The sequence below is a fragment of the Telmatherina bonti genome, assembly GCF_933228915.1.
Source record: "Telmatherina bonti genome assembly, chromosome: 14".
In the NCBI taxonomy this organism is placed as follows: Eukaryota; Metazoa; Chordata; class Actinopteri; order Atheriniformes; family Telmatherinidae; genus Telmatherina; species Telmatherina bonti.
In genome coordinates, this window is record NC_136612.1 from 6,159,125 (window position 1) to 6,184,639 (window position 25,515).

The 25,515-nt window shown below is 51.6% G+C and overlaps 2 protein-coding genes across 3 annotated transcripts in view; both read right to left on the minus strand.

Moving 5' to 3' along the window:
• The window catches only part of rogdi (rogdi atypical leucine zipper), a 37,042-nt gene extending 34,193 nt beyond the window's left edge, over window positions 1-2,849 (minus strand). Inside the window, exon 1 of the mRNA XM_079253246.1 lies at window positions 2,712-2,849. Coding sequence (XP_079109372.1) covers window positions 2,712-2,786 — 75 coding nt within the window. The 5' untranslated portion in view covers window positions 2,787-2,849. The remainder of the gene's footprint in view (window positions 1-2,711) is intronic.
• A 599-nt stretch (window positions 2,850-3,448) lies between these two features.
• Window positions 3,449-24,248, minus strand: glyr1 (glyoxylate reductase 1 homolog (Arabidopsis); the record flags this gene model as incomplete). Of its 2 annotated transcripts, XM_079253213.1 has the most annotated exons (16): window positions 3,449-6,592; window positions 6,957-7,081; window positions 7,174-7,353; window positions 9,287-9,449; window positions 9,549-9,650; window positions 10,223-10,333; window positions 14,366-14,465; window positions 14,545-14,618; window positions 14,694-14,744; window positions 15,683-15,736; window positions 17,593-17,676; window positions 18,921-19,031; window positions 21,891-22,029; window positions 22,103-22,182; window positions 22,259-22,295; window positions 24,211-24,248. In XM_079253213.1, 16 exons carry the CDS (start codon window positions 24,246-24,248, stop codon window positions 6,518-6,520), a joined length of 1,524 nt encoding a protein of 507 aa, XP_079109339.1. In that variant the 3' UTR covers window positions 3,449-6,517. The 2 variants fall into 2 exon arrangements, with proteins under 2 accessions (XP_079109339.1, XP_079109340.1); XM_079253214.1 differs by lacking the exon at window positions 17,593-17,676.
• Window positions 24,249-25,515: the final 1,267 nt, after the last annotated feature.

A 25,515-nucleotide genomic window follows, 5' to 3' on the forward strand; every position in this document is an offset into this window, starting at 1 on the left:
TGTAGAGACGTGTTTACTGGTCAGAAGTCCTGTAGAGACGTGTTTACTGGTCAGAAGTCCTGTAGAGACGTGTTTACTGGTCAGAAGTCCTGTAGAGACGTGTTTACTGGTCAGAAGTCCTGTAGAGACGTGTCTACTGGTCAGAAGTCCTGTAGAGACGTGTTTACTGGTCAGAAGTCCTGTAGAGACGTGTTTACTGGTCAGAAGTCCTGTAGAGACGTGTTTACTGGTCAGAAGTCCTGTAGAGACGTGTTTACTGGTCAGAAGTCCTGTAGAGACGTGTTTACTGGTCAGAAGTCCTGTAGAGACGTGTTTACTGGTCAGAAGTCCTGTAGAGACGTGTTTACTGGTCAGAAGTCCTGTAGAGACGTGTTTACTGGTCAGAAGTCCTGTAGAGACGTGTTTACTGGTCAGAAGTCCTGTAGAGACGTGTTTACTGGTCAGAAGTCCTGTAGAGACGTGTTTACTGGTCAGAAGTCCTGTAGAGACGTGTTTACTGGTCAGAAGTCCTGTAGAGACGTGTTTACTGGTCAGAAGTCCTGTAGAGACGTGTCTACTGGTCAGAAGTCCTGTAGAGACGTGTTTACTGGTCAGAAGTCCTGTAGAGACGTGTTTACTGGTCAGAAGTCCTGTAGAGACGTGTTTACTGGTCAGAAGTCCTGTAGAGACGTGTCTACTGGTCAGAAGTCCTGTAGAGACGTGTTTACTGGTCAGAAGTCCTGTAGAGACGTGTTTACTGGTCAGAAGTCCTGTAGAGACGTGTTTACTGGTCAGAAGTCCTGTAGAGACGTGTTTACTGGTCAGAAGTCCTGTAGAGACGTGTTTACTGGTCAGAAGTCCTGTAGAGACGTGTTTACTGGTCAGAAGTCCTGTAGAGACGTGTCTACTGGTCAGAAGTCCTGTAGAGACGTGTTTACTGGTCAGAAGTCCTGTAGAGACGTGTTACTGGTCAGAAGTCCTGTAGAGACGTGTTTACTGGTCAGAAGTCCTGTAGAGACGTGTTTACTGGTCAGAAGTCCTGTAGAGACGTGTTTACTGGTCAGAAGTCCTGTAGAGACGTGTCTTACTGGTCAGAAGTCCTGTAGAGACGTGTTTACTGGTCAGAAGTCCTGTAGAGACGTGTCTACTGTCAGAAGTCCTGTAGAGACGTGTTTACTGGTCAGAAGTCCTGTAGAGACGTGTTTACTGGTCAGAAGTCTGTAGAGACGTGTTTACTGGTCAGAAGTCCTGTAGAGACGTGTTTACTGGTCAGAAGTCCTGTAGAGACGTGTTACTGGTCAGAAGTCCTGTAGAGACGTGTTTACTGGTCAGAAGTCCTGTAGAGACGTGTTTACTGGTCAGAAGTCCTGTAGAGACGTGTTTACTGGTCAGAAGTCCTGTAGAGACGTGTTTACTGGTCAGAAGTCCTGTAGAGACGTGTTTACTGGTCAGAAGTCCTGTAGAGACGTGTTTTACTGGTCAGAAGTCCTGTAGAGACGTGTTTACTGGTCAGAAGTCCTGTAGAGACGTGTTTACTGGTCAGAAGTCCTGTAGAGACGTGTTTACTGGTCAGAAGTCCTGTAGAGACGTGTTTACTGGTCAGAAGTCCTGTAGAGACGTGTTCTACTGGTCAGAAGTCCTGTAGAGACGTGTTTACTGGTCAGAAGTCCTGTAGAGACGTGTCTACTGGTCAGAAGTCTGTAGAGACGTGTTTTACTGGTCAGAAGTCCTGTAGAGACGTGTTTACTGGTCAGAAGTCCTGTAGAGACGTGTTTACTGGTCAGAAGTCCTGTAGAGACGTGTCTACTGGTCAGAAGTCCTGTAGAGACGTGTTTACTGGTCAGAAGTCCTGTAGAGACGTGTTTACTGGTCAGAAGTCCTGTAGAGACGTGTCTACTGGTCAGAAGTCCTGTAGAGACGTGTCTACTGGTCAGAAGTCCTGTAGAGACGTGTTTACTGGTCAGAAGTCCTGTAGAGACGTGTTTACTGGTCAGAAGTCCTGTAGAGACGTGTTTACTGGTCAGAAGTCCTGTAGAGACGTGTTTACTGGTCAGAAGTCCTGTAGAGACGTGTTTACTGGTCAGAAGTCACATAGAGACGTGTCTACTGGTCAGAAGTCCTGTAGAGACGTGTCTACTGGTCAGAAGTCCTGTAGAGACGTGTCTACTGGTCAGAAGTCCTGTAGAGACGTGTCTACTGGTCAGAAGTCCTGTAGAGACGTGTTTACTGGTCAGAAGTCCTGTAGAGACGTGTTTACTGGTCAGAAGTCCTGTAGAGACGTGTCTACTGGTCAGAAGTCCTGTAGAGACGTGTTTACTGGTCAGAAGTCCTGTAGAGACGTGTCTACTGGTCAGAAGTCCTGTAGAGACGTGTTTACTGGTCAGAAGTCCTGTAGAGACGTGTTTACTGGTCAGAAGTCACATAGAGACGTGTTTACTGGTCAGAAGTCCTGTAGAGACGTGTTTACTGGTCTGCAGAGCATCCATCTCTGTTTACCAGAGCTCCTGCTGTTACCACGGCGGCCTGACGTCACTGCAGGCTGACAGCTCGAGCCCTTGGCTGCGTCACGGGCGGGTGCGAACAGTGGCTGCAATGCTTTTAGCTAAAACCTGCTAAAACGTAAAAGGTGACAGGAGAAGTTTATATGTAGAGATGAGCAGCCGGCGTGCAGCCTCCTCTCCCTGCCAGCAGCGGCCGGGCTTCGGCGCTGCTACGCGGGCTGAAGCGCTCACCAGCACGGCTCTCTCCACTTGGCTGGCAGCGGACATCTTCGGCAGCTCCGACAGACTCCTCTGGGAGTTCAGCATTGTGATGGAGTCAACAAAGACCAACCCTGGATAGAGTATGTTTCAACACGTCCGACATCAAGGTGTCCCGCTACCTACTAGCTTAGCAGAGGATGCGATGCCTTCACTGTTTGTGGAAACAATGGGAATATACAAGCTACAAATACAATCTGCTCCAAATTTTAAATTAAACAATGAAAAAGACGAAGCAGAACAATGACATAAGGATGTAAATAATGTGAAAGGCTGCCGTTATTTTCACGGGAACAAAATATTATCATGAAGAGATACGCTGACTTAATCGAAAAATAACGAACATTTTTACAATCTGTACTTGAACGCAACATCAAGGCGGTCACACGTTTGTCGTTATGACAGCTCCGCCCACAACGCCTTATTTGGCAAGGCGACTTCCGCCCCGCATAGAAACGCAACAAAGCTGCAAAAGTCAGCTGACATGGAGATTAACCCTTTAACCCCCGGATCAATACTTCTGATTGATCACGTGTCTCTGTCTGAACAGGCTGACAGGGAAGATTACCTAGGACCCGGTCCACCTTCTGGACTCGGGTCCGCCTTCTGCTACCAGAAGGTCGGACACGTTTATGACCTGCAGGGCGGTGGCTCCTGACGACCGCGGCTCTAGCAGACAGAAACAGCTGGAACACGGATCCATGTCAGTAATCAGGAGAGGATTTATTAAACAGCACAAAAGTCTCGGTATTTCTACAAGTACACAAAATCATAAATATCCCAAAACCAAAGCTGCGTCCTCCCTCCGTGACGGGATCTGAATTAGCCGATAGAAATTAGAAGCCTGATTATACGAGGCAGGTATTTATAAACCATTTACAGTATGAAGAAACAGACGTTAGGTAGCATCGGTTCTGCTCAGTGTACATACAAAAAGAATCCTACCTACTGTACTTTAATGTCCTATTTACAGTTTTCTCCTAAAAACACCCCCACAGGTGGTCTGGAAACTAAATCAGAAACCATAAGCTTGGCAGACGGGAAATCTTTCAGAAATAAACCTGGATTAAACACAAACCTAAAGGGAAACTCGTCGTTTACAGCGTCAGCAGAGGAAACCCAGATCATTAATCTGGTTTTTCCAGATGCTCTCTGGTGATCACCTTTTATTTGGTTTCTCCTCCAGTTCAATCAGACTTGTTGCTCGTTCATATAGTCTGGTTAACCATCAGTTCTGCACACATTTCCTGCAGACAGCTGGACACTTTCACACACAAACCAGTTTTACATGTCCGATTCTTTCAGAAACAACTTAGCGGTTCCTGCAGGAATCAGACACGAAGAAAAACCAGCTCAGGAGAAGCCTGAACCTCCGACATGCGATAAACAAACAAATATAATGTGATGATTTCCTGCTTTGAATTCTCACCACCGTCTCAGATCTCTTCATGTTTGACCGACATGTCCATGATCAGCTGGTTGGAGCGAGATTCTCCGGTCGTCATCAGTTCTACCATGTGTCTGGGATAAGTTGTTTACCAGGTTAATATTAAGTTAATATTAAGGGTGGCTTTTAACACCATAACCATGAAAGTTGCTAGTCTGAAACAAGCCTGGTACAAGCTTACTCACATGTAACAAGCATGTAATACACCAATAACAAGTCTGTTTGTTAGCCAGTTGTATGCATATAACAAGGATGTAATAAGCTTGCAGTGAGCGTGTAACAGGCCTATAACAAGTCTGTAACAAGCCTATAACAAGTCTGTAATAAACCTGTAGTAAGCATGTAACAAGCCTATAACAAGTCTGTAATAAACCTGTAGTAAGCATATAACAAGCTTAGAACAAGTCTGTAATAAACCTGTAGTAAGCATGTAACAAGCCTATAACAGGTCTGTAATAAACCTGTAGTAAGCATGTAACAAGCCTATAATAAACCTGTAGTAAGCATGTAACAAGCCTATAACAAGTCTGTAATAAACCTGTAGTAAGCATGTAACAAGCTTATGACAAGTCTGTAACACGCCTATAACAAGTCTGTAATAAACCTGTAGTAAGCATATAACAAGCCTAAAACAAGTCTGTAATAAACCTGTAGTAAGCATATAACAAGCTTAGAACAAGTCTGTAATAAGCCTGTAGTAAGCATATAACAAGTCTTTAACAAGTCTGTAATAAACCTGTAGTAAGCATGTAACAAGCTTATGACAAGTCTGTAACACGCCTATAACAAGTCTGTAATAAACCTGTAGTAAGCATATAACAAGCCTAAAACAAGTCTGTAATAAACCTGTAGTAAGCATATAACAAGCTTAGAACAAGTCTGTAATAAGCCTGTAGTAAGCATGTAACAAGTCTATAACAAGTCTGTAATAAACCTGTAGTAAGCATGTAACAAGCCTATAACAAGTCTAATAAACCTGTAGTAAGCATGTAACAAGCCTATAACAAGTCTGTAATAAACCTGTAGTAAGCATATAACAAGCTTAAAACAAGTCTGTAATAAGCCTGTAGTAAGCATATAACAAGCCTAAAACAAGTCTGTAATAAGCCTGTAGTAGGCATGTAACAAGCCTGTAGTAACCCAGTAACAATCCTATGCAAGTCTGTAATAAGCTTTTAACAAGTCTGTAATACGCCTATAAAAAGCTTTTAACAAGTCTGTAATAAGCCTGTAAAAAGCTTTTAACAAGCAAAGTTAAACCTGTAGTAAGAATGTAACAAGCCTATAACAAGCCTGTAATAAGCCTGTAGTAAGCATGTAACTAGCCCGTAACAAGCCTGTAATAAGCCTGTAGTAAGCATGCAACAAGCCTATAACAAGCCTGTAGTAAGCATGTAACAAGCTTTCAGTAAGCCTGTAGTAAGCATGTAACAGGCCTGCAACAAAGCTATAACAAGCCTGTAACAAGTCATTAATACACCTGGTCAGAAGCTAACAAGAAATTGGTATTTCCTGACTTTGCTAAAGTTGTTTAATCTTGTCCAATCACAATCCTCCCTGCTCCTGGTGGTGACAAAGTTGCAGATCTACAGTCGACAGCAGACATACAAACTCCATGCAGATAAAAATGACCGAAATGTGGTTCGTTTAGGGAATAATTACTGATTTCGTTGACATAGAGCAGAGGAAGTGGATTCATCTGGTTTTTTTAGGCATATTCAGGATAAACGGAGAAGAAATTAGATTTCATGCTGATGAGAAATGTGGTTACTGCATTTTTAAGGCCTCAGCTCGGAGCAATGTAGAAGCATAAATGATGTGACACACAGGAAGTGGTCCTGGACGAACAGAAATAAATACATGTAGCACTCGGAGATGTGAGGGGGTACAAGATTAAGGCAATGCAGTGGCATGTTCTCGCTGATCTCTCATGGGTTTTTGGACATAAAGACAAAACATCTGAATTAAATAGAAACATAAAAGAAATCTTCTTTAAGCCTTCTGAATCCACAACGTGACGGCATCTCCTCTGGCTTTATGGCAGGACTGGAACTCACAGCCTGCCGGAGACTCCAACATGTGGAGCTGACTCCTCCTCCAAGTGGACAAACTCAAAACATACGTCCCGTCTTGTCCCCCCGTCTTATACAGTCAGTGCAACCCAGGCTGTTTTAAAGGAGGAGGAGGGGTAAATGGCTGGAACGGGGGGGGGGGGGGGGGGAAATCAAATAAAATCACCAGAATTTAAAATAAACTCATTACATGAAAAAAACAAAAAACAAAAAACAAAAAAACCAAAGGCTGTGTGGTCCAGAAGAAAGACATCCTGGATCTAGTGGATGTAGGCTCTGTAGACGGCAGAGATGTCGTTGTCCGACTGGTCCAGAGCCTTCGCCCGCTTATACACCTGTATGGAGAAAAGAACACACACTTATCCATTCATCATCACTCCATTGGCTCCATCTGCACTGTACTAGACTATTACTGGACTATGATTACTGGGCTAGTACTGGGATGTAACTGGACTGATGCTGGGTTGCATCTGACGGTTCATATCTTAGATTTTCATGTTTTTTTTATTTTTTACCAGGTCACCGTACGCCCTTTCATCCATCGCTGTTTCAAGCAGAACAAAACAGTTCCTAACTGGACTAACAGGATTACTACACCAAGTTAATTAGCTTAGAATGTAAAGTGAATTATCTCCATCTAGTGGAGCTCTGCTTTCTGCTCCTGCTGGGAAGGAGACTGTCAACACGACGGAGCTGTACCTCGTTGGCAGCTGCAGCCATCGGGGTGGGATGGTTGGCCATGTCTCCCATGGATATGGCCAGCCTCAGGTCCTTCTGGATGTGTTTTAAATAATAATCTGGTTTAAAGTTGCCCTGCAAAATATCTGGAAGAGGCCAGAAGAAAGTTCTGATGAGCTCCGTTAGAGACGGAACCGCTGAGTTCTGCTCCGAGAACGGCATCCAGTAACGGACTTACTTTGACATTTCTGGTCCACGAAGGTGGACGCCATCTGGCCCTGGCACAGGATGTCCAGGAAGGTCTGCTGTGATTGGCCGGTGGCCTGGGCCAGAGTCAGCCCTTCTGCAATGGTGGCCATGAAGCTCCCCTGGACCATGTTGAGGATCAGCATCATTCTGGCCGCGTTCCCCGCTTCACCTGCGCGCGCACGCACACACACGCACACACACACACACACAGCGGTCCGCAGTGAGAACACACCGCAGGAAGGACTGATCTAGAACCATAGACTGTATATTAAAGATGGGCGGAGTCTCCGTGACGTCACCCGTAGGTTCCTGAAGAGCTGAATTGAAGCTCGGTGGGCGGTTCCTACCATCGCCATGTTGGCAGGGTCATGTGTGTCGTCTCACCCGGAAAATACAAATATGGGCAAAGAGGTGGAGCTGAGAGGGGGGCTGTGATCGTCATGGTGGATGATTGACATCGAGCGAACTCCGAGCTTTCTGTAGCTAAGAGCTAACCGAGCTAACCCGGAGATAATAGGAGCTAACCAGCTAACGCAGGTAAGCGGGCTAAAGCTAAGTCACGTTGTTAACCGGCTAAAAACTGCGGTTGTTCTACATTCTTCTGACTTGAAGCGGGAGATTGGTACCTGTCAATCAAAAGGACACGCCCCTAAATATGCCGAACTTCGAGATTATTTTAAAACGGGCGAGTTAGAAAAAAATTCACTCCCCCCACAGTTGTCATGAAGGTAAACCTGACCTAATAAGCCTAATTTTTGCACCAGGCTGTAAACATGTTTACTTCTGTTGTAAACATGTTTATTTCTGTTGTAAACATGTTTATTTCTGTTGTAAACATGTTTATTTCTGCAGTAAACATGTTTATTTCTGCTGTGAAGTTGGTCTTTTTAACATGGGAGTCTATGGGGATTCACTCTGTTTTGCAGCCCCTAGTGGATGAAGAGGGAACTGCAGTTTTATGCACTTCTGCATAGGTTTCACTTTTACCCACCGGAGGTTGCCGCTTGTCTAGAACCCGGACCATGCTGCAGAGTCAGGACCGATCTAGAACCCGGACCATGCTGCAGAGTCAGGACCGATCTAGAACCCGGACCATGCTGCAGAGTCAGGACCGATCTAGAACCCGGACCATGCTGCAGAGTCAGGACCGATCTAGAACCCGGACCATGCTGCAGAGTCAGGACCGATCTAGAACCCGGACCATGCTGCAGAGTCAGGACCGATCTAGAACCCGGACCATGCTGCAGAGTCAGGACCGATCTAGAACCCGGACCATGCTGCAGAGTCAGGACCGATCTAGAACCCGGACCATGCTGCAGAGTCAGGACCGATCTAGAACCCGGACCATGCTGCAGAGTCAGGACCGATCTAGAACCCGGACCATGCTGCAGAGTCAGGACCGATCTAGAACCCGGACCATGCTGCAGAGTCAGGACTGATCTAGAACCCAGACCATGCTACAGAGTCAGGACCGATCTACAACCCGGACCATGCTGCAGAGTCAGGACCGATCTAGAACCCGGACCATGCTGCAGAGTCAGGACCGATCTAGAACCCGGACCATGCTGCAGAGTCAGGACCGATCTAGAACCCGGACCATGCTACAGAGTCAGGACCGATCTACAACCCGGACCATGCTGCAGAGTCAGGACCGATCTAGAACCCGGACCATGCTGCAGAGTCAGGACCGATCTAGAACCCGGACCATGCTGCAGAGTCAGGACCGATCTAGAACCCGGACCATGCTACAGAGTCAGGACTGATCTACAACCCGGACCATGCTGCAGAGTCAGGACCGATCTAGAACCCGGACCATGCTGCAGAGTCAGGACCGATCTAGAACCCGGACCATGCTGCAGAGTCAGGACCGATCTAGAACCCGGACCATGCTGCAGAATCAGGACTGATCTAGAACCCGGGCTCCAACATGCTGGGGTTCTCTACCGTTCTCTCAGATCTGAGCGGTTCTATAGAAACGTCCTGTTAGATTACTGTGGAACAGAGAACGTGTGTGTGGTAATTAGCAGCTTGTGTCGTGATGTTCTCATGTACTGACAACGCCGGCGTGTTCCTGTCCACGCGGCAGGCTGGGGACTGCGTACCGAGGAAGAAGGAGGTCTTGCCCATGGCCTGGAAGCAGCTGCTGCAGTCCTCATAGACGGTTCTGTCCCCGGCTGCCAGGATAACCAGCATGCCGTCGTTGGAGAGCTGTTGGCTTCCCGCCACCGGAGCCTCCAGGAAGCGGCCGCCCCGCGACGTGATCACCTGACATCCAACATGAAGCAGCAGTGAGGCACCTACCTGCTCAACAACACTTATGTACCTGTACAGGTGTGTGTGTGTGACGGAGCGTGGTGTGTGTACCTGCGAGAGCTCTGTGATGGTCTCTGGATCTACCGTAGACATCTCTATGTAGCACTTCCCCGGCCGGATGCCCTGCAGAACCCCGCTCGGTCCTAAAACCAGCTGCAGACACCAACACACACTTTATCCTGCCAGCTTCACATGTATGTTCAGTAAAATCACATCGTTTTTAAACTTTAATATTTATTCACACAGAAGATCCTAAAGAATATAAAACTTTTGTGTCAGATACAATTATAAAAGGAAAAATAGAATTAGGGATTTTTACAAAATAATAATAATTTAAAAAAAAAACTTTATGAAAAAAAGTCAAATATATAAAATTTAAAAAAAATTAAATTATAAATATACCCCCCAGTATGAAACAAGTTTAAATTAACACAGAAAAAATAAAAATAAATAAATAAATATGAAACAAATCATTAGGAAATAATTAGGAAAATAATTATAAAAACATTTTAAAAAAACTAGCCAGGAAGCAAATTTACATTTAAAAGAAAATTAAAATAATAATAAATAATAATTTTATTAAAAGCGTAAAAACATTAAAAAAATAGAAATGATAAATTATTTAATTCAATTGAATGAGAATTATAACACATTTTCTATTTAATTATGATAGAAGTTCAACCTTCAGATAACACACACACACACACACCTGGACCAGAACTTACGTCTCTGGCAGCCTTCGGGTCCGACACACACGAGAACGTGATGTCACACAAGGACGCCACTTCTGCAGGAGTCCGGCCCAACCGGGCCCCTTCCTGGATGAACAGGTCACACTGGAGAACAGGAGGGGGGAGGAGTCAGCAACACGCGCGCGCGCACACGCACACGCACACACACACACACACACCTCTGTAGCTACACGGAGCACTTTCAATCTAATTTAACATCCAATCAGAATAAAGATACGTCATCCAAACTCAGCCAATCAGACCAGTACCCAGCACGCTACTACCATGATGGGGACTGGTCCCAGCACGCTACTACCATGATGGGGACTGGTCCCAGCACGCTACTACCATGATGGGGACTGGTCCCAGCGACTGGTCCCAGCACGCTACTACCGTGACGGGGACTGGTCCCAGCACGCTACTACCATGATGGGGACTGGTCCCAGCACGCTACTACCATGATGGGGACTGGTCCCAGCACGCTACTACCATGATGGGGACTGGTCCCAGCACGCTACTACCATGATGGGGACTGGTCCCAGCGACTGGTCCCAGCACGCTACTACCGTGACGGGGACTGGTCCCAGCACGCTACTACCGTGACGGGGACTGGTCCCAGCACGCTACTACCGTGACGGGGACTGGTCCCAGCACGCTACTACCGTGACGGGGACTGGTCCCAGCTCGCTACTACCGTGACGGGGACTGGTCCCAGCACGCTACTACCGTGACGGGGACTGGTCCCAGCTCGCTACTACCGTGATGGGGACTGGTCCCAGCTCGCTACTACCGTGACGGGGACTGGTCCCAGCACGCTACTACCGTGACGGGGACTGGTCCCAGCTCGCTACTACCGTGACGGGGACTGGTCCCAGCTCGCTACTACCATGACGGGGACTGGTCCCAGCTCGCTACTACCATGACGGGGACTGGTCCCAGCTCGCTTCTACCGTGACGGGGACTGGTCCCAGCTCGCTACTACCGTGACGGGGACTGGTCCCAGCTCGCTACTACCATGACGGGGACTGGTCCCAGCTCGCTACTACCATGATGGGGACTGGTCCCAGCTCGCTTCTACCATGATGGGGACTGGTCCCAGCTCGCTACTACCGTGATGGGGACTGGTCCCAGCTCGCTACTACCGTGATGGGGACTGGTCCCAGCTCGCTACTACCGTGATGGGGACTGGTCCCAGCTCGCTACTACCGTGATGGGGACTGGTCCCAGCTCGCTACTACCGTGATGAGGACTGGTCCCAGCTCGCTACTACCGTGATGGGGACTGGTCCCAGCTCGCTTCTACCATGATGGGGACTGGTCCCAGCTCGCTACTACCATGATGGGGACTGGTCCCAGCTCGCTACTACCATGATGGGGACTGGTCCCAGCTCGCTACTACCGTGATGGGGACTGGTCCCAGCACGCTACTACCATGATGGGGACTGGTCCCAGCACGCTACTACCATGATGGGGACTGGTCCCAGCGACTGGTCCCAGCACGCTACTACCGTGACGGGGACTGGTCCCAGCACGCTACTACCGTGATGGGGACTGGTCCCAGCACGCTACTACCATGATGGGGACTGGTCCCAGCTCGCTTCTACCATGATGGGGACTGGTCCCAGCTCGCTTCTACCATGATGGGGACTGGTCCCAGCACGCTACTACCATGATGGGGACTGGTCCCAGCGACTGGTCCCAGCACGCTACTACCGTGACGGGGACTGGTCCCAGCACGCTACTACCGTGACGGGGACTGGTCCCAGCTCGCTACTACCGTGACGGGGACTGGTCCCAGCTCGCTACTACCGTGACGGGGACTGGTCCCAGCTCGCTACTACCGTGACGGGGACTGGTCCCAGCTCGCTACTACCGTGACGGGGACTGGTCCCAGCTCGCTACTACCGTGACGGGGACTGGTCCCAGCTCGCTTCTACCATGATGGGGACTGGTCCCAGCTCGCTACTACCGTGATGGGGACTGGTCCCAGCACGCTACTACCATGATGGGGACTGGTCCCAGCACGCTACTACCATGATGGGGACTGGTCCCAGCGACTGGTCCCAGCACGCTACTACCGTGACGGGGACTGGTCCCAGCACGCTACTACCGTGATGGGGACTGGTCCCAGCACGCTACTACCATGATGGGGACTGGTCCCAGCTCGCTTCTACCATGATGGGGACTGGTCCCAGCTCGCTTCTACCATGATGGGGACTGGTCCCAGCACGCTACTACCATGATGGGGACTGGTCCCAGCGACTGGTCCCAGCACGCTACTACCGTGACGGGGACTGGTCCCAGCACGCTACTACCGTGACGGGGACTGGTCCCAGCTCGCTACTACCGTGACGGGGACTGGTCCCAGCTCGCTACTACCGTGACGGGGACTGGTCCCAGCTCGCTTCTACCATGATGGGGACTGGTCCCAGCACGCTACTACCATGATGGGGACTGGTCCCAGCTCGCTACTACCATGATGGGGACTGGTCCCAGCTCGCTTCTACCATGATGGGGACTGGTCCCAGCTCGCTTCTACCATGATGGGGACTGGTCCCAGCTCGCTTCTACCATGATGGGGACTGGTCCCAGCTCGCTTCTACCATGATGGGGACTGGTCCCAGCTCGCTACTACCATGATGGGGACTGGTCCCAGCTCGCTTCTACCATGATGGGGACTGGTCCCAGCACGCTACTACCATGATGGGGACTGGTCCCAGCTCGCTTCTACCATGATGGGGACTGGTCCCAGCTCGCTTCTACCATGATGGGGACTGGTCCCAGCTCGCTTCTACCATGATGGGGACTGGTCCCAGCTCGCTACTACCATGATGGGGACTGGTCCCAGCTCGCTACTACCATGATGGGGACTGGTCCCAGCTCGCTTCTACCATGATGGGGACTGGTCCCAGCTCGCTTCTACCATGATGGGGACTGGTCCCAGCACGCTTCTACCATGATGGGGACTGGTCCCAGCTCGCTTCTACCATGATGGGGACTGGTCCCAGCTCGCTTCTACCATGATGGGGACTGGTCCCAGCTCGCTTCTACCATGATGGGGACTGGTCCCAGCTCGCTACTACCATGACGGGGACTGGTCCCAGCTCACCTCTACCATGATGGGGACTGGTCCCAGCTCGCTTCTACCATGATGGGGACTGGTCCCAGCTCGCTACTACCATGACGGGGACTGGTCCCAGCTCACCTCTACCATGATGGGGACTGGTCCCAGCTCGCTTCTACCATGATGGGGACTGGTCCCAGCTCGCTTTTACCATGATGGGGACTGGTCCCAGCTCGCTTCTACCATGATGGGGACTGGTCCCAGCTCGCTACTACCATGACGGGGACTGGTCCCAGCTCGCCTCTACCATGATGGGGACTGGTCCCAGCTCGCTACTACCATGATGGGGACTGGTCCCAGCTCGCTTCTACCATGATGGGGACTGGTCCCAGCACGCTACTACCATGATGGGGACTGGTCCCAGCTCGCTTCTACCATGATGGGGACTGGTCCCAGCACGCTTCTACCATGATGGGGACTGGTCCCAGCACGCTACTACCATGATGGGGACTGGTCCCAGCACGCTACTACCATGATGGGGACTGGTCCCAGCACGCTTCTACCATGATGGGGACTGGTCCCAGCTCGCTTCTACCATGATGGGGACTGGTTCCAGCTCGCTTCTACCATGATGGGGACTGGTCCCAGCTCGCTACTACCATGATGGGGACTGGTCCCAGCTCGCTTCTACCATGATGGGGACTGGTCCCAGCTCGCTTCTACCATGATGGGGACTGGTCCCAGCACGCTTCTACCATGATGGGGACTGGTCCCAGCACGCTACTACCATGATGGGGACTGGTCCCAGCTCGCTTCTACCATGATGGGTACTGGTCCCAGCGTGCCGGGTACTGGTCCCAGCCTGCCGGGTACTGGTCCCAGCCTGCCGGGTACTGGTCCCAGCCTGCCGGGTACTGGTCCCAGCCTGCCGGGTACTGGTCTCAGCCTGCCGGGTACTGGTCTCAGCCTGCCGGGTACTGGTCCCAGCCTGCCGGGTACTGGTCCCAGCGGTCTGGTTACCAGTTACCTGGGTTATTCAGAAACAGGGCCCGTCAGAGAGATCGTGAGCGGTACCTTCTCTGCCGTGCGGTTCCACACTGTGACAACATGTCCCATCTTCAGCAGGTTGGACACGATGCCGCTGCCCATCAGTCCCAGACCCAGGAAGCCTATCCTGCAGGACCACGAGAGCAGACATCTGTCATCGGTCATGTACGGACGCGTGTCGTCTGCAGGCTGATCGGAGTTCGTACCTTTTATCTGTAGGTGTTATGCTGCCATTAATGGCTGTGCTGTCTGCTGCTTGGATGGACGTCGACCCGGTTGCCTGAACAAGAAGCATCTCGTTTTCACACTGAAGGGGAAATAAATGTTCTTCTTTCCAGAAAGTCCCTGTTTTTACCTCCTCGATGATCTTCAGACGCTTGCTGATGGGCTCCATCGACGAGGCTGGCTGTGGGGACACAGGAAACTCATCACAACAGCATCAGTCGTCAAGTTTTCCCTGCCATCCACCGCGAGGAGCAACATTAACAGCTGACTGAGCACAGACGTCCACATGTCGGGGGGGGGGGGGGGGGGGGGGGGGGGGGGGGGGGGGGGGGCCACGTGGTGTCCACATGTGGGGGGGGGAACGGCTGCTCTTTAACTTCTGTAGGATTATTATAACTCAGGCTTGGGGGAGACACTCAGTAGATTCCAGTTTCTACTTCTACTTCACTGGAACTCGATGTTCTACCATCTCCTCACGTGGGAACGTGGGTTCCCCGTCTCTGCATGTTCTCCAGGCGGGAGACATGGATTCAGCAACACCCAGAGAGACATCTTTTACTTAAAGAAGTTATTATCTGGTCTGTCCAGGTTGTCCTGCTGGACCACAGAGGCATCAGACAGAAGAGGCGACCTGCAGCCAAGGGAAGGGAATCAAACCTGTGGCAGGTCTACCATGTATCTCTGCTCCAACAGACTTTCTTCCAATGAATGAGTCGCTGTGCAGAACTTCATCGGCTGTTGGATCCGATTCATGAGTCAGGTGGGTTGGAGCAGGAAAACCTGCAGGACTTTGGCCCTCAAGGACCGACTTCAGACACCCTGCCCTAGAGGTACCGAGGACATTGCTCCTTGGACACATGGTGTTTGCACTGGTTCCAGTAACAGACTGGACCGGACCAGACTGGTGGGTTGTGATCTGGTTTCGTCCAGTCCTGTGTGGTCCGTATGGTTCCGGTACGGTCGGTTCCGGTCGGGTCTGGTCGGTTCCGGTCCAGTCCGGTTGGTTCCAGTCCAGTCTGGTCGGTTCCGGTCCAGTCCGGTCGGTTCCAATCCAGTCAGTCCCGGTCCAGTCTGAGTGCGTGGTAAACCTTGAGTGCGTGAGGAGGAGCAGCGGCTTACCTTCTCCGACTGGCTGAGGAGGAAGTGATGGAAGTGAGGGTCGTCTTTGACCGGCTGCAACACAAGAAGGAGAACATGAAGAAGTCAGTCCTGATGAGAACTGGACCCATCCCGCCGGCTTCTAGACGTGACTGTCGGGAGAGTCCGGACCGCCGTCCAGCCTCTCCACAACCAGCCTGCAGAACACTCTGCACTCCACACCACAGCAGCATCATGGCCATAAGGGTTAGAGAAGCGTCCTGCTGCAGAAAACCTGCCGGTAAACGGCTCCGTGTAACCACGGAAACATGCATGTGCAGGGGACTCATCTGCGATTTCTGCAGCTGTGTTACATCATCACACGTAGAGGCTTCCAGCAGCTGGTCCTGCACCTCAGTATCCACCTGCTGCCCGCCACGCCGCCGGAACATGGAGGCTCAGACACGGCTGTGTTCGACCACAAAGCAGACCCAGAACCGTGTTGGAGGTTTGTGTTGCTGGACCGCAGGTCTCCGGTGTTTCTGTGTGGTCGTCTCAATACGCCTGATCCTACCGGTGTGTGGTCGCATCGACGCGCCTGATCCTACCGGTGTGTGGTCGCATCGACGCGCCTGATCCTACCGGTGTGTGGTCGCATCGACGCGCCTGATCCTACCGGTGTGTGGTCGCATCGACGCGCCTGATCCTACTGGTGTGTGGTCGCATCGATGCGCCTGATCCTACCGGTGTGTGGTCGCATCGACGCGCCTGATCCTACCGGTGTGTGGTCGCATCGACGCGCCTGATCCTACCGGTGTGTGGTCGCATCGACGCGCCTGATCCTACCGGTGTGTGGTCGCATCGACGCGCCTGATCCTACCGGTGTGTGGTCGCATCGACGCGCCTGATCCTACCGGTGTGTGGTCGCATCGACGCGCCTGATCCTACCGGTGTGTGGTCGCATCGACGCGCCTGATCCTACCGGTGTGTGGTCGCATCGACGCGCCTGATCCTACCGGTGTGTGGTCGCATCGATGCGCCTGATCCTACCGGTGTGTGGTCGCATCGACGCGCCTGATCCTACCGGTGTGTGGTCGCATCGACGCGCCTGATCCTACCGGTGTGTGGTCGCATCGATGCGCCTGATCCTACTGGTGTGTGGTCGCATCGACGCGCCTGATCCTACCGGTGTGTGGTCGCATCGACGCGCCTGATCCTACCGGTGTGTGGTCGCATCGACGCGCCTGATCCTACCGGTGTGTGGTCGCATCGACGCGCCTGATCCTACCGGTGTGTGGTCGCATCGATGCGCCTGATCCTACTGGTGTGTAGGTTGGGAAGTGAAATGCGTGTTCAGAGGGACACGTGCCACCACGCTGCACCCGCCTTCCCATTCTTCCCATTACTTCAGTTTACTGGTTACTGGTGATGCTGTCGTTTTGTCATCGGCTTGTGATGTGTGTCTTGTTTCCGTGACGACGGTGGGGTGAAATGCTTCCACACCGACCCGAGACGGGCGGGATGTTGGATGGAACACGAAACCAGAATGCAACTGGTCTTACTGGAAACCTCAGTGGCAGATCCAGCTGCTGTCAACACCGTTCCTCCCACACACAGAGACACACACGGACTTCTTTCTGTCCCAGTTCTCTCTCACACACACACACACACACACACACACACACACACACACACACACACACAGATGGTCCCTTTGATTGACAACCTCCACACACCTGGAGCTTGTGTGTGTGTGTGTGTGTGTGTGTGTGTGTGTGGATCAGCTGATCACACACCAGACACACTCACACCAAGCAGCAGACGGGTCAGAGGGGAAGCTCTGCAGAAGAAAGGTTAAGGTTCAGGTGGAAGACAGCAAGGCAAAGCAGGCTGGACGGGAGGCGAGGAGTTGGGGTGAGGTGGTGGGGGGGGGGGGGGGGGGGTTCACCTACACTGCTCTCCCACTTGAATCCTGAGCCGGGTCCGGCCCCCAGCCTCTCCAAGGCGGATGGCTCGGGGTCGGAGTCAGTTAAGTCCTTCAGGAGGAGAGAGACAAACGTTCACCTTTAAATGTAAACGCTGGATCTGTGTGTGTGTGGAGGGGGGAGGGTGTGTGTGTGTGTCCTGCAGGGTCTCACACCACCTTTCTGTTGGGTTAAACTGGTTCATGTCCATCACACCGTTCCTCTAGAACCCTGAACCTTCATCAGATCTGCCTGTCCTCCTCCATCATCATCTTCATAATCATCATCATCAGTGTCTCAGCGAGGGAAGCGTGTGATCTTACCCTTCCTGTGGTCTGCAGAAGTCCTACATCCTGTCCAGCAGGTTTACAATCCAGACACAACATGTAGTGTTTATTCAGAGACTCTAGATGGTAAATCCACCATTATTAATCACATCTTCATCACCATCACCACCATGTTGCTAAGAGACCTCTATTTCCACCTGGACATGATGATGAAGACACTTCCTGTCAGACTTTCCACCAGTCAGAGAGCTTAAACTGACGGTAACGTCCAATCAGGAGCAGCCAAAGATCAACAAGTGATGAGAAAAGCAGGAAAATAATGATCCTCTATGGCTGGAATAAAGCCAAGAAGACGTTTGGGATGCAGCTGAGGTGGAGGTGCTGCAGTGAGGACAGCAGGTAGATAGTAGCAGGAAGTTTCTTCTTCTGGTTGCTCTTTATGCCACTTCATCTGTTCAAACAGTCATTTTACACCATTTCAGTCTCAGAATCTGACAGCTGAGGGGAAAACATCAGGTTTACTGGTGCACCAGTGAACCCCCCCCCGTCCCCATGCTGTTTCTGGCTTCACCGGGTTCCCAGCACTGTTCAGGATGTTCAAACCAACAGACCAGAGGAAAAATGAAAGGTGGTTTTCAGTCTGAACCAGGACACCAACCAGACCAGCTCTCCAGTGAAGAAGACACATAATGGGACCTCCTTCTCTTTACGCCAGCTTTCCCATCATGCAACTGCAACCGAATCCCACTAAAACCAGTACAAGCCTCATGCAGCCTGGCTGCATCACTGGGAGAGTGTAGGAATGAAAGACTGAGTTTAATCCCAACCATGTCTGCTAACCGGAGCAGGGAGGAAAAGCAGCCGGACATACCTGGGTCAGCGTCTGACTGGATGAAGTCATTTTACTGCAGCATCGTTTACAGCGGGGCAGAAACACGTCAACAGGAGGGAAGCTGGCTTTGTCTCCATGTCCGCTTTTGTTTAACAATAAAACCTGTTGTCTGCTTGTAGCGCGGCAGTCCTACTGACCTTCTCAGACGGGTCCTTCAGGGCGCTGAGGTCCTCGTCATCCTCCTCCAGTATTTTTAGTGGCTTGTTGGGGGTCTTCTTTCCTTTGGAGTCACCTTTCCCATCGGAGTTCTGCAGAAAAGCCACATGAGTGCATTAAAACCTCCATCCCGACGTTTATCGGCTTTCTTGTACCCGTCAATCAGCTGGAGTAGCGTACACATTTCGGTCTCTTCTCCGCAACTAAATGAACTGGAATCTCTCCGACAGTAAACTGGTATGAGCTGCAGCAAGACTGGGAGTGTTGGAGTCGTCTCCATCGCTCCGAGCGCCAGAAACCATGGAGGTTAGAGAGGGACCCCAGCTGGAAGACTGGTCGTCCTGACCTCCTGATGACGGCAACGTTCAAAGCTCTTTATTTCTGACAGAGTTCCTTTCTGTTGCTGCAGTTGGTTTGTAAACACCTGATATTGTTTCATTTAGTTAATAGACGTGTGCAGTTGGTTTGTTTTAACTGGAACCAGTAAATGAAGTGAGATGCTGGGCTGGATTAGGCGTTTTACTGTCCGACGTGTGGGTTAGGCGTTTTACTGTCCGACGTGTGGGTTAGGCGTGTTTCTGTCCGACGTGTGGGTTAGGCGTGTTTCTGTCCGACGTGTGGGTTAGGCGTTTTACTGTCCGACGTGTGGGTTAGGCGTGTTTCTGTCCGACGTGTGGGTTAGGCGTTTTACTGTCCGACGTGTGGGTTAGGCGTTTTACTGTCCGACGTGTGGGTTAGGCGTTTTACTGTCCGACGTGTGGGTTAGGCGTTTTACTGTCCGACGTGTGGGTTAGGCGTTTTACTGTCCGACGTGTGGGTTAGGCGTTTTACTGTCCGACGTGTGGGTTAGGCGTTTTACTGTCCGACGTGTGGGTTAGGCGTTTTACTGTCCGACGTGTGGGTTAGGCGTTTTACTGTCCGACGTGTGGGTTAGGCGTTTTACTGTCCGACGTGTGGGTTAGGCGTTTTACTGTCCGACGTGTGGGTTAGGCGTTTTACTGTCCGACGTGTGGGTTAGGCGTTTTACTGTCCGACGTGTGGGTTAGGCGTTTTACTGTCCGACGTGTGGGTTAGGCGTGTTTCTGTCCGACGTGTGGGTTAGGCGTGTTTCTGTCCGACGTGTGGGTTAGGCGTGTTTCTGTCCGACGTGTGGGTTAGGCGTTTTACTGTCCGACGTGTGGGTTAGGCGTTTTACTGTCCGACGTGTGGGTTAGGCGTTTTACTGTCCGACGTGTGGGTTAGGCGTTTTACTGTCCGACGTGTGGGTTAGGCGTGTTTCTGTCCGACGTGTGGGTTAGGCGTTTTACTGTCCGACGTGTGGGTTAGGCGTTTTACTGTCCGACGTGTGGGTTAGGCGTTTTACTGTCCGACGTGTGGGTTAGGCGTTTTACTGTCCGACGTGTGGGTTAGGCGTTTTACTGTCCGACGTGTGGGTTAGGCGTGTTTCTGTCCGACGTGTGGGTTAGGCGTGTTTCTGTCCGACGTGTGGGTTAGGCGTGTTTCTGTCCGACGTGTGGGTTAGGCGTGTTTCTGTCCGACATGTGGGTTAGGCGTGTTTCTGTCCGACATGTGGGTTAGGCGTGTTTCTGTCCGACATGTGGGTTAGGCGTGTTTCTGTCCGACATGTGGGTTAGGCGTGTTTCTGTCCGACATGTGGGTTAGGCGTGTTTCTGTCCGACATGTGGGTTAGGCGTGTTTCTGTCCGACATGTGGGTTAGGCGTGTTTCTGTCCGACATGTGGGTTAGGCGTGTTTCTGTCCGACATGTGGGTTAGGCGTGTTTCTGTCCGACATGTGGGTTAGGCGTGTTTCTGTCCGACATGTGGGTTAGGCGTGTTTCTGTCCGACATGTGGGTTAGGCGTGTTTCTGTCCGACATGTGGGTTAGGCGTGTTTCTGTCCGACATGTGGGTTAGGCGTGTTTCTGTCCGACATGTGGGTTAGGCGTGTTTCTGTCCGACATGTGGGTTAGGCGTGTTTCTGTCCGACATGTGGGTTAGGCGTGTTTCTGTCCGACATGTGGGTTAGGCGTGTTTCTGTCCGACATGTGGGTTAGGCGTGTTTCTGTCCGACATGTGGGTTAGGCGTGTTTCTGTCCGACATGTGGGTTAGGCGTGTTTCTGTCCGACATGTGGGTTAGGCGTGTTTCTGTCCGACATGTGGGTTAGGCGTGTTTCTGTCCGACATGTGGGTTAGGCGTGTTTCTGTCCGACATGTGGGTTAGGCGTGTTTCTGTCCGACATGTGGGTTAGGCGTGTTTCTGTCCGACATGTGGGTTAGGCGTGTTTCTGTCCGACGTGTGGGTTAGGCGTGTTTCTGTCCGACGTGTGGGTTAGGCGTGTTTCTGTCCGACGTGTGGGTTAGGCGTGTTTCTGTCCGACGTGTGGGTTAGGCGTGTTTCTGTCCGACGTGTGGGTTAGGCGTGTTTCTGTCCGACGTGTGGGTTAGGCGTGTTTCTGTCCGACGTGTGGGTTAGGCGTGTTTCTGTCCGACGTGTGGGTTAGGCGTGTTTCTGTCCGACATGTGGGTTAGGCGTGTTTCTGTCCGACATGTGGGTTAGGCGTGTTTCTGTCCGACATGTGGGTTAGGCGTGTTTCTGTCCGACATGTGGGTTAGGCGTGTTTCTGTCCGACATGTGGGTTAGGCGTGTTTCTGTCCGACATGTGGGTTAGGCGTGTTTCTGTCCGACATGTGGGTTAGGCGTGTTACTGTCCGACATGTGGGTTAGGCGTGTTACTGTCCGACATGTGGGTTAGGCGTGTTTATGTCCGACATGTGGGTTAGGCGTGTTTATGTCCGACATGTGATCTGCAGCGGACAAGCTGAGGATGCATGTGGATGGAAAGGAGCGGAGCGTGAACACAGAGCGTGAACACCAGATCAGGTAGGAGTGTACCGGCGATCTCCCTGAACCTGCCTGACGGGGTTGTTCGGTGTGTTAGAAACAGTTTACCTGCTCCTTCCCCTTTGCTTTCTTCAGGAAGTCTTCCACAGCATCCACCGCCTGCTGGAAGCGCTTTCCTTTGTTTATCTTGATCATCTCTTCTTTGTGGGCGTGATAGGGCTTCAGCTGCTCCACCTTGATCCATGCACTGCTTGGACACAAACACAACCGTTCTCACAGCTGCAACGGACCTCATGAAGACCTTCACCATCGGTACTCACTGGTCTTCAGTCCCAAAGAACTTCACAAAGTGGCACTTCTTGCCCCTGGGTTTTTTCAGGTCCTTGGGAGGACTCACGATCTGAAAAGAGTGTAAAAGTCAGTAGCAGCAGAAAAGCCGATGGTCTGGATGTCCAGGTGACCCTGAGGCTCCTTACCTTTCCTGGCCATGGTGGGTAACGGCCCAGCTTCCCCCTGAAACAGGAGACACGTTACAGCCATTGTGTGTGAAGAGAGAGGCATGTCAGCGTGATGCTGGTGGCCTCCTGCAGCTTTCCACCTCCACCCAACACGTTTCCGCCTCCACCCAAAACGTTTCCGCCTCCACCCAACACGTTTCCGCCTCCACCCAACACGTTTCCGCCTCCACCCAACACGTTTCCGCCTCCACCCAACACGTTTCCGCCTCCACCCAACACGTTTCCGCCTCCACCCAACACGTTTCCGCCTCCACCCAACACGTTTCCGCCTCCACCCAACACGTTTCCGCCTCCACCCAACACGTTTCCGCCTCCACCCAACACGTTTCCGCCTCCACCCAACACGTTTCCGCCTCCACCCAACACGTTTCCGCCTCCACCCAACACGTTTCCGCCTCCACCCAACACGTTTCCGCCTCCACCCAACACGTTTCCGCCTCCACCCAACACGTTTCCGCCTCCACCCAACACGTTTCCACCTCCACCCAACACGTTTCCACCTCCACCAGCTTTCCACCTCCACCCAACACGTTTCCACCTCCACCAGCTTTCCGCCTCCACCCAACACGTTTCCGCCTCCACCCAACACGTTTCCGCCTCCACCCAACACGTTTCCACCTCCACCCAACACATTTCCACCCAGCAGCCGAGCTGCTATCAGTCCCGTCACAGTCTCGGCAGACTCATCAAACTGGAAACCTCGCTGGTTTGGAGTATTTTCTGACTCCAGCAGCGGTCTCCTCCAGTTCACATGTTTTCAACACATCTAAACAGGATCTACAGTAAACTCCCTGTTTTCAGCTTCAGACAGAAAGGAAAGTTTAGATTATACTAAGTTAACTTTAACCCGGTGATTTACTGACCGACTGAGTGGCAGGTTTTAGTTTACTAGTCCTGTGTTCTGTCCCTGGGTGTTGGACTGAGTCCCAGGAAGGAGAGAGAAGGAGATCCAGGAGGAGGGTGGAGGAGATCCAGGAGGAGTTCCGTAAGGAGATCCAGGAGGAGTTCCGTAAGGAGATCCAGGAGGAGTTCCGTAAGGAGATCCAGGAGGGGTTCCGTAAGGAGATCCAGGAGGGGTCCCGTAAGGAGATCCAGGAGGAGTTCCGTAAGGAGATCCAGGAGGAGTTCCGTAAGGAGATCCAGGAGGGGTCCCGTAAGGAGATCCAGGAGGAGTTCCGTAAGGAGATCCAGGAGGGGTCCCGTAAGGAGATCCAGGAGGGGTTCCAGGAGGAGTTCCGTGAGGAGATCCAGGAGGAGTTCCAGGAGAAGTTCCAGGAGGAGGATAGGAGATCCAGGAGGAGATCCAGTCAGATGAGAAGGAGCTTGCAGATGGAGGAGGATGGAGGAGATCCAGGAGGAGTTCCAGGAGAAGTTCCAGGAGGAGATCCAGGAGGAGGATGGAGGAGATCCAGGAGGAGGATAGGAGATCCAGGAGGAGATCCAGTCAGATGAGAAGGAGCTTGCAGATGGAGGAGGATGGAGGAGATCCAGGAGGAGTTCCATCAACCCGGAAGAGCGGAGTTAGCAACATCCGCTTAGCTGCTATGCTAACGCAGATCTCCACAGAGCAAAACATGCAAACATCCCGACCAGTTCACAGTTACTCCCTCCAGCTCCACATAAAACACACATCTGCGCCAACACCTGTTATATAAAGGCACCTTTCCCGTCTGAAACCCAGGTGTGATCGGAGTTTCTCCGCTGCTGCAGCAGCGTGATGCTAACTGGAAGCTAACGGCGCTGCTAGCAGGTTAGAGGTTTGTTTTGGCTCCACCACCACAAAACCCGCAACATAACCCTCCTGATAACCCTGTCTGAGGAACACAGGCGCTACAAGACGCGTTCAAACCAACTGAGCGTGAAGATGGAAGGAAACACGAGTAGAAAAGTACGTTTAAAGGTCATCTCACCACACCAGGTCCCCGATCCGCAGATGTACCGCCGCCATCTTTTAACCCAAATAAAACGTCGCACTGAATGAGAGGAAATGACGTCACCCCCCCCCCCCCCCCCCCCCTTTAAAATTTTTTTTTTTTAAATTTTAATTACACAGTCTAACATAAAATACAGAAACTGATAGTCAGGGGGTCGACAATTGAATGAAAATATGTACAAAAAGCTGAGCTTGTGCGCAAGGTTGAGCGGTGGAACCAGAACCCTCGAGAGGGGCTGAACTATCTTCCACTCTGGAGTTGCTCATGGGAGGCACCGAGCAGGTGTGGGCATTTTCATCAGCCCCCAGCTTGGTGCCTGCACGTTGGGGTTTACCCCGGTGGATGAAAGGGTAGTTTCCCTCCGCCTCCGGGTGGGGGGACGGGTCCTGACTGTTGTCTCTGCTTATGCACCGAACAGCAGTTCAGAGTACCCACCCTTTCTGGGGTCCTTGGAGGGAGTGCTGGAGGGTGCTCCTTCTGGGGACTCCATTGTTCTGCTGGGGGACTTCAATGCTCACGTGGGCAATGACAGTGAGACCTGGAGGGGAGTGATTGGGAGGCATGGTCCCCCCCCTCTGAACCCAAATGGTGTTTTGTTATTGAACTTCTGTGCTCGTCATGGATTGTCTATAACGAACACCATGTTCCAACATAAGAGTGTCCATATGTACACCTGGCATCAGGATTCCCTGGGCCGCAGTTCAATGATCGATTTTGTAGTCGTATCGTCGGACCTGCGGCCACATGCCTTGGACACTTGGGTGAAGAGGGGGGCCGAGCTTCAACTGATCACCACCTGGTGGTGAGTTGGCTCAGATGGTGGGGGAGGAAGCCGGTCAGATCTGGCAGGCCCAAACGTGTTGTGAGGGTCTGCTGGGAACGTCTGGCTGAGTCCCCCGTCAGAGCGAGCTTCAACTCCCACCTTCAGCAGAGCTTCAACCATGTCCCGGGTGAGGCGGGGGACATTGAGTCCGAATGGGCTGTGTTCCGTGCCTCTATTGCTGAGGCGGCCAGCCGGAGCTGTGGCTGTAAGGTCGTTGGTGCCTGTCGTGGCGGTAATCCCAGGACTCGTTGGTGGACACCAGCAGTGAGGGATGCCGTCAAGCTGAAGAAGGAGTCCTATCGGGCCTTCTTGGCCTGTGGGACTCTGGAGGCAGCTGATGGGTATATATATATATATATATATATATATATATATATATATATACATATATATATATATATATATACACATATATATATATATATATATAAATATACATGATGTCTATGTATACATGA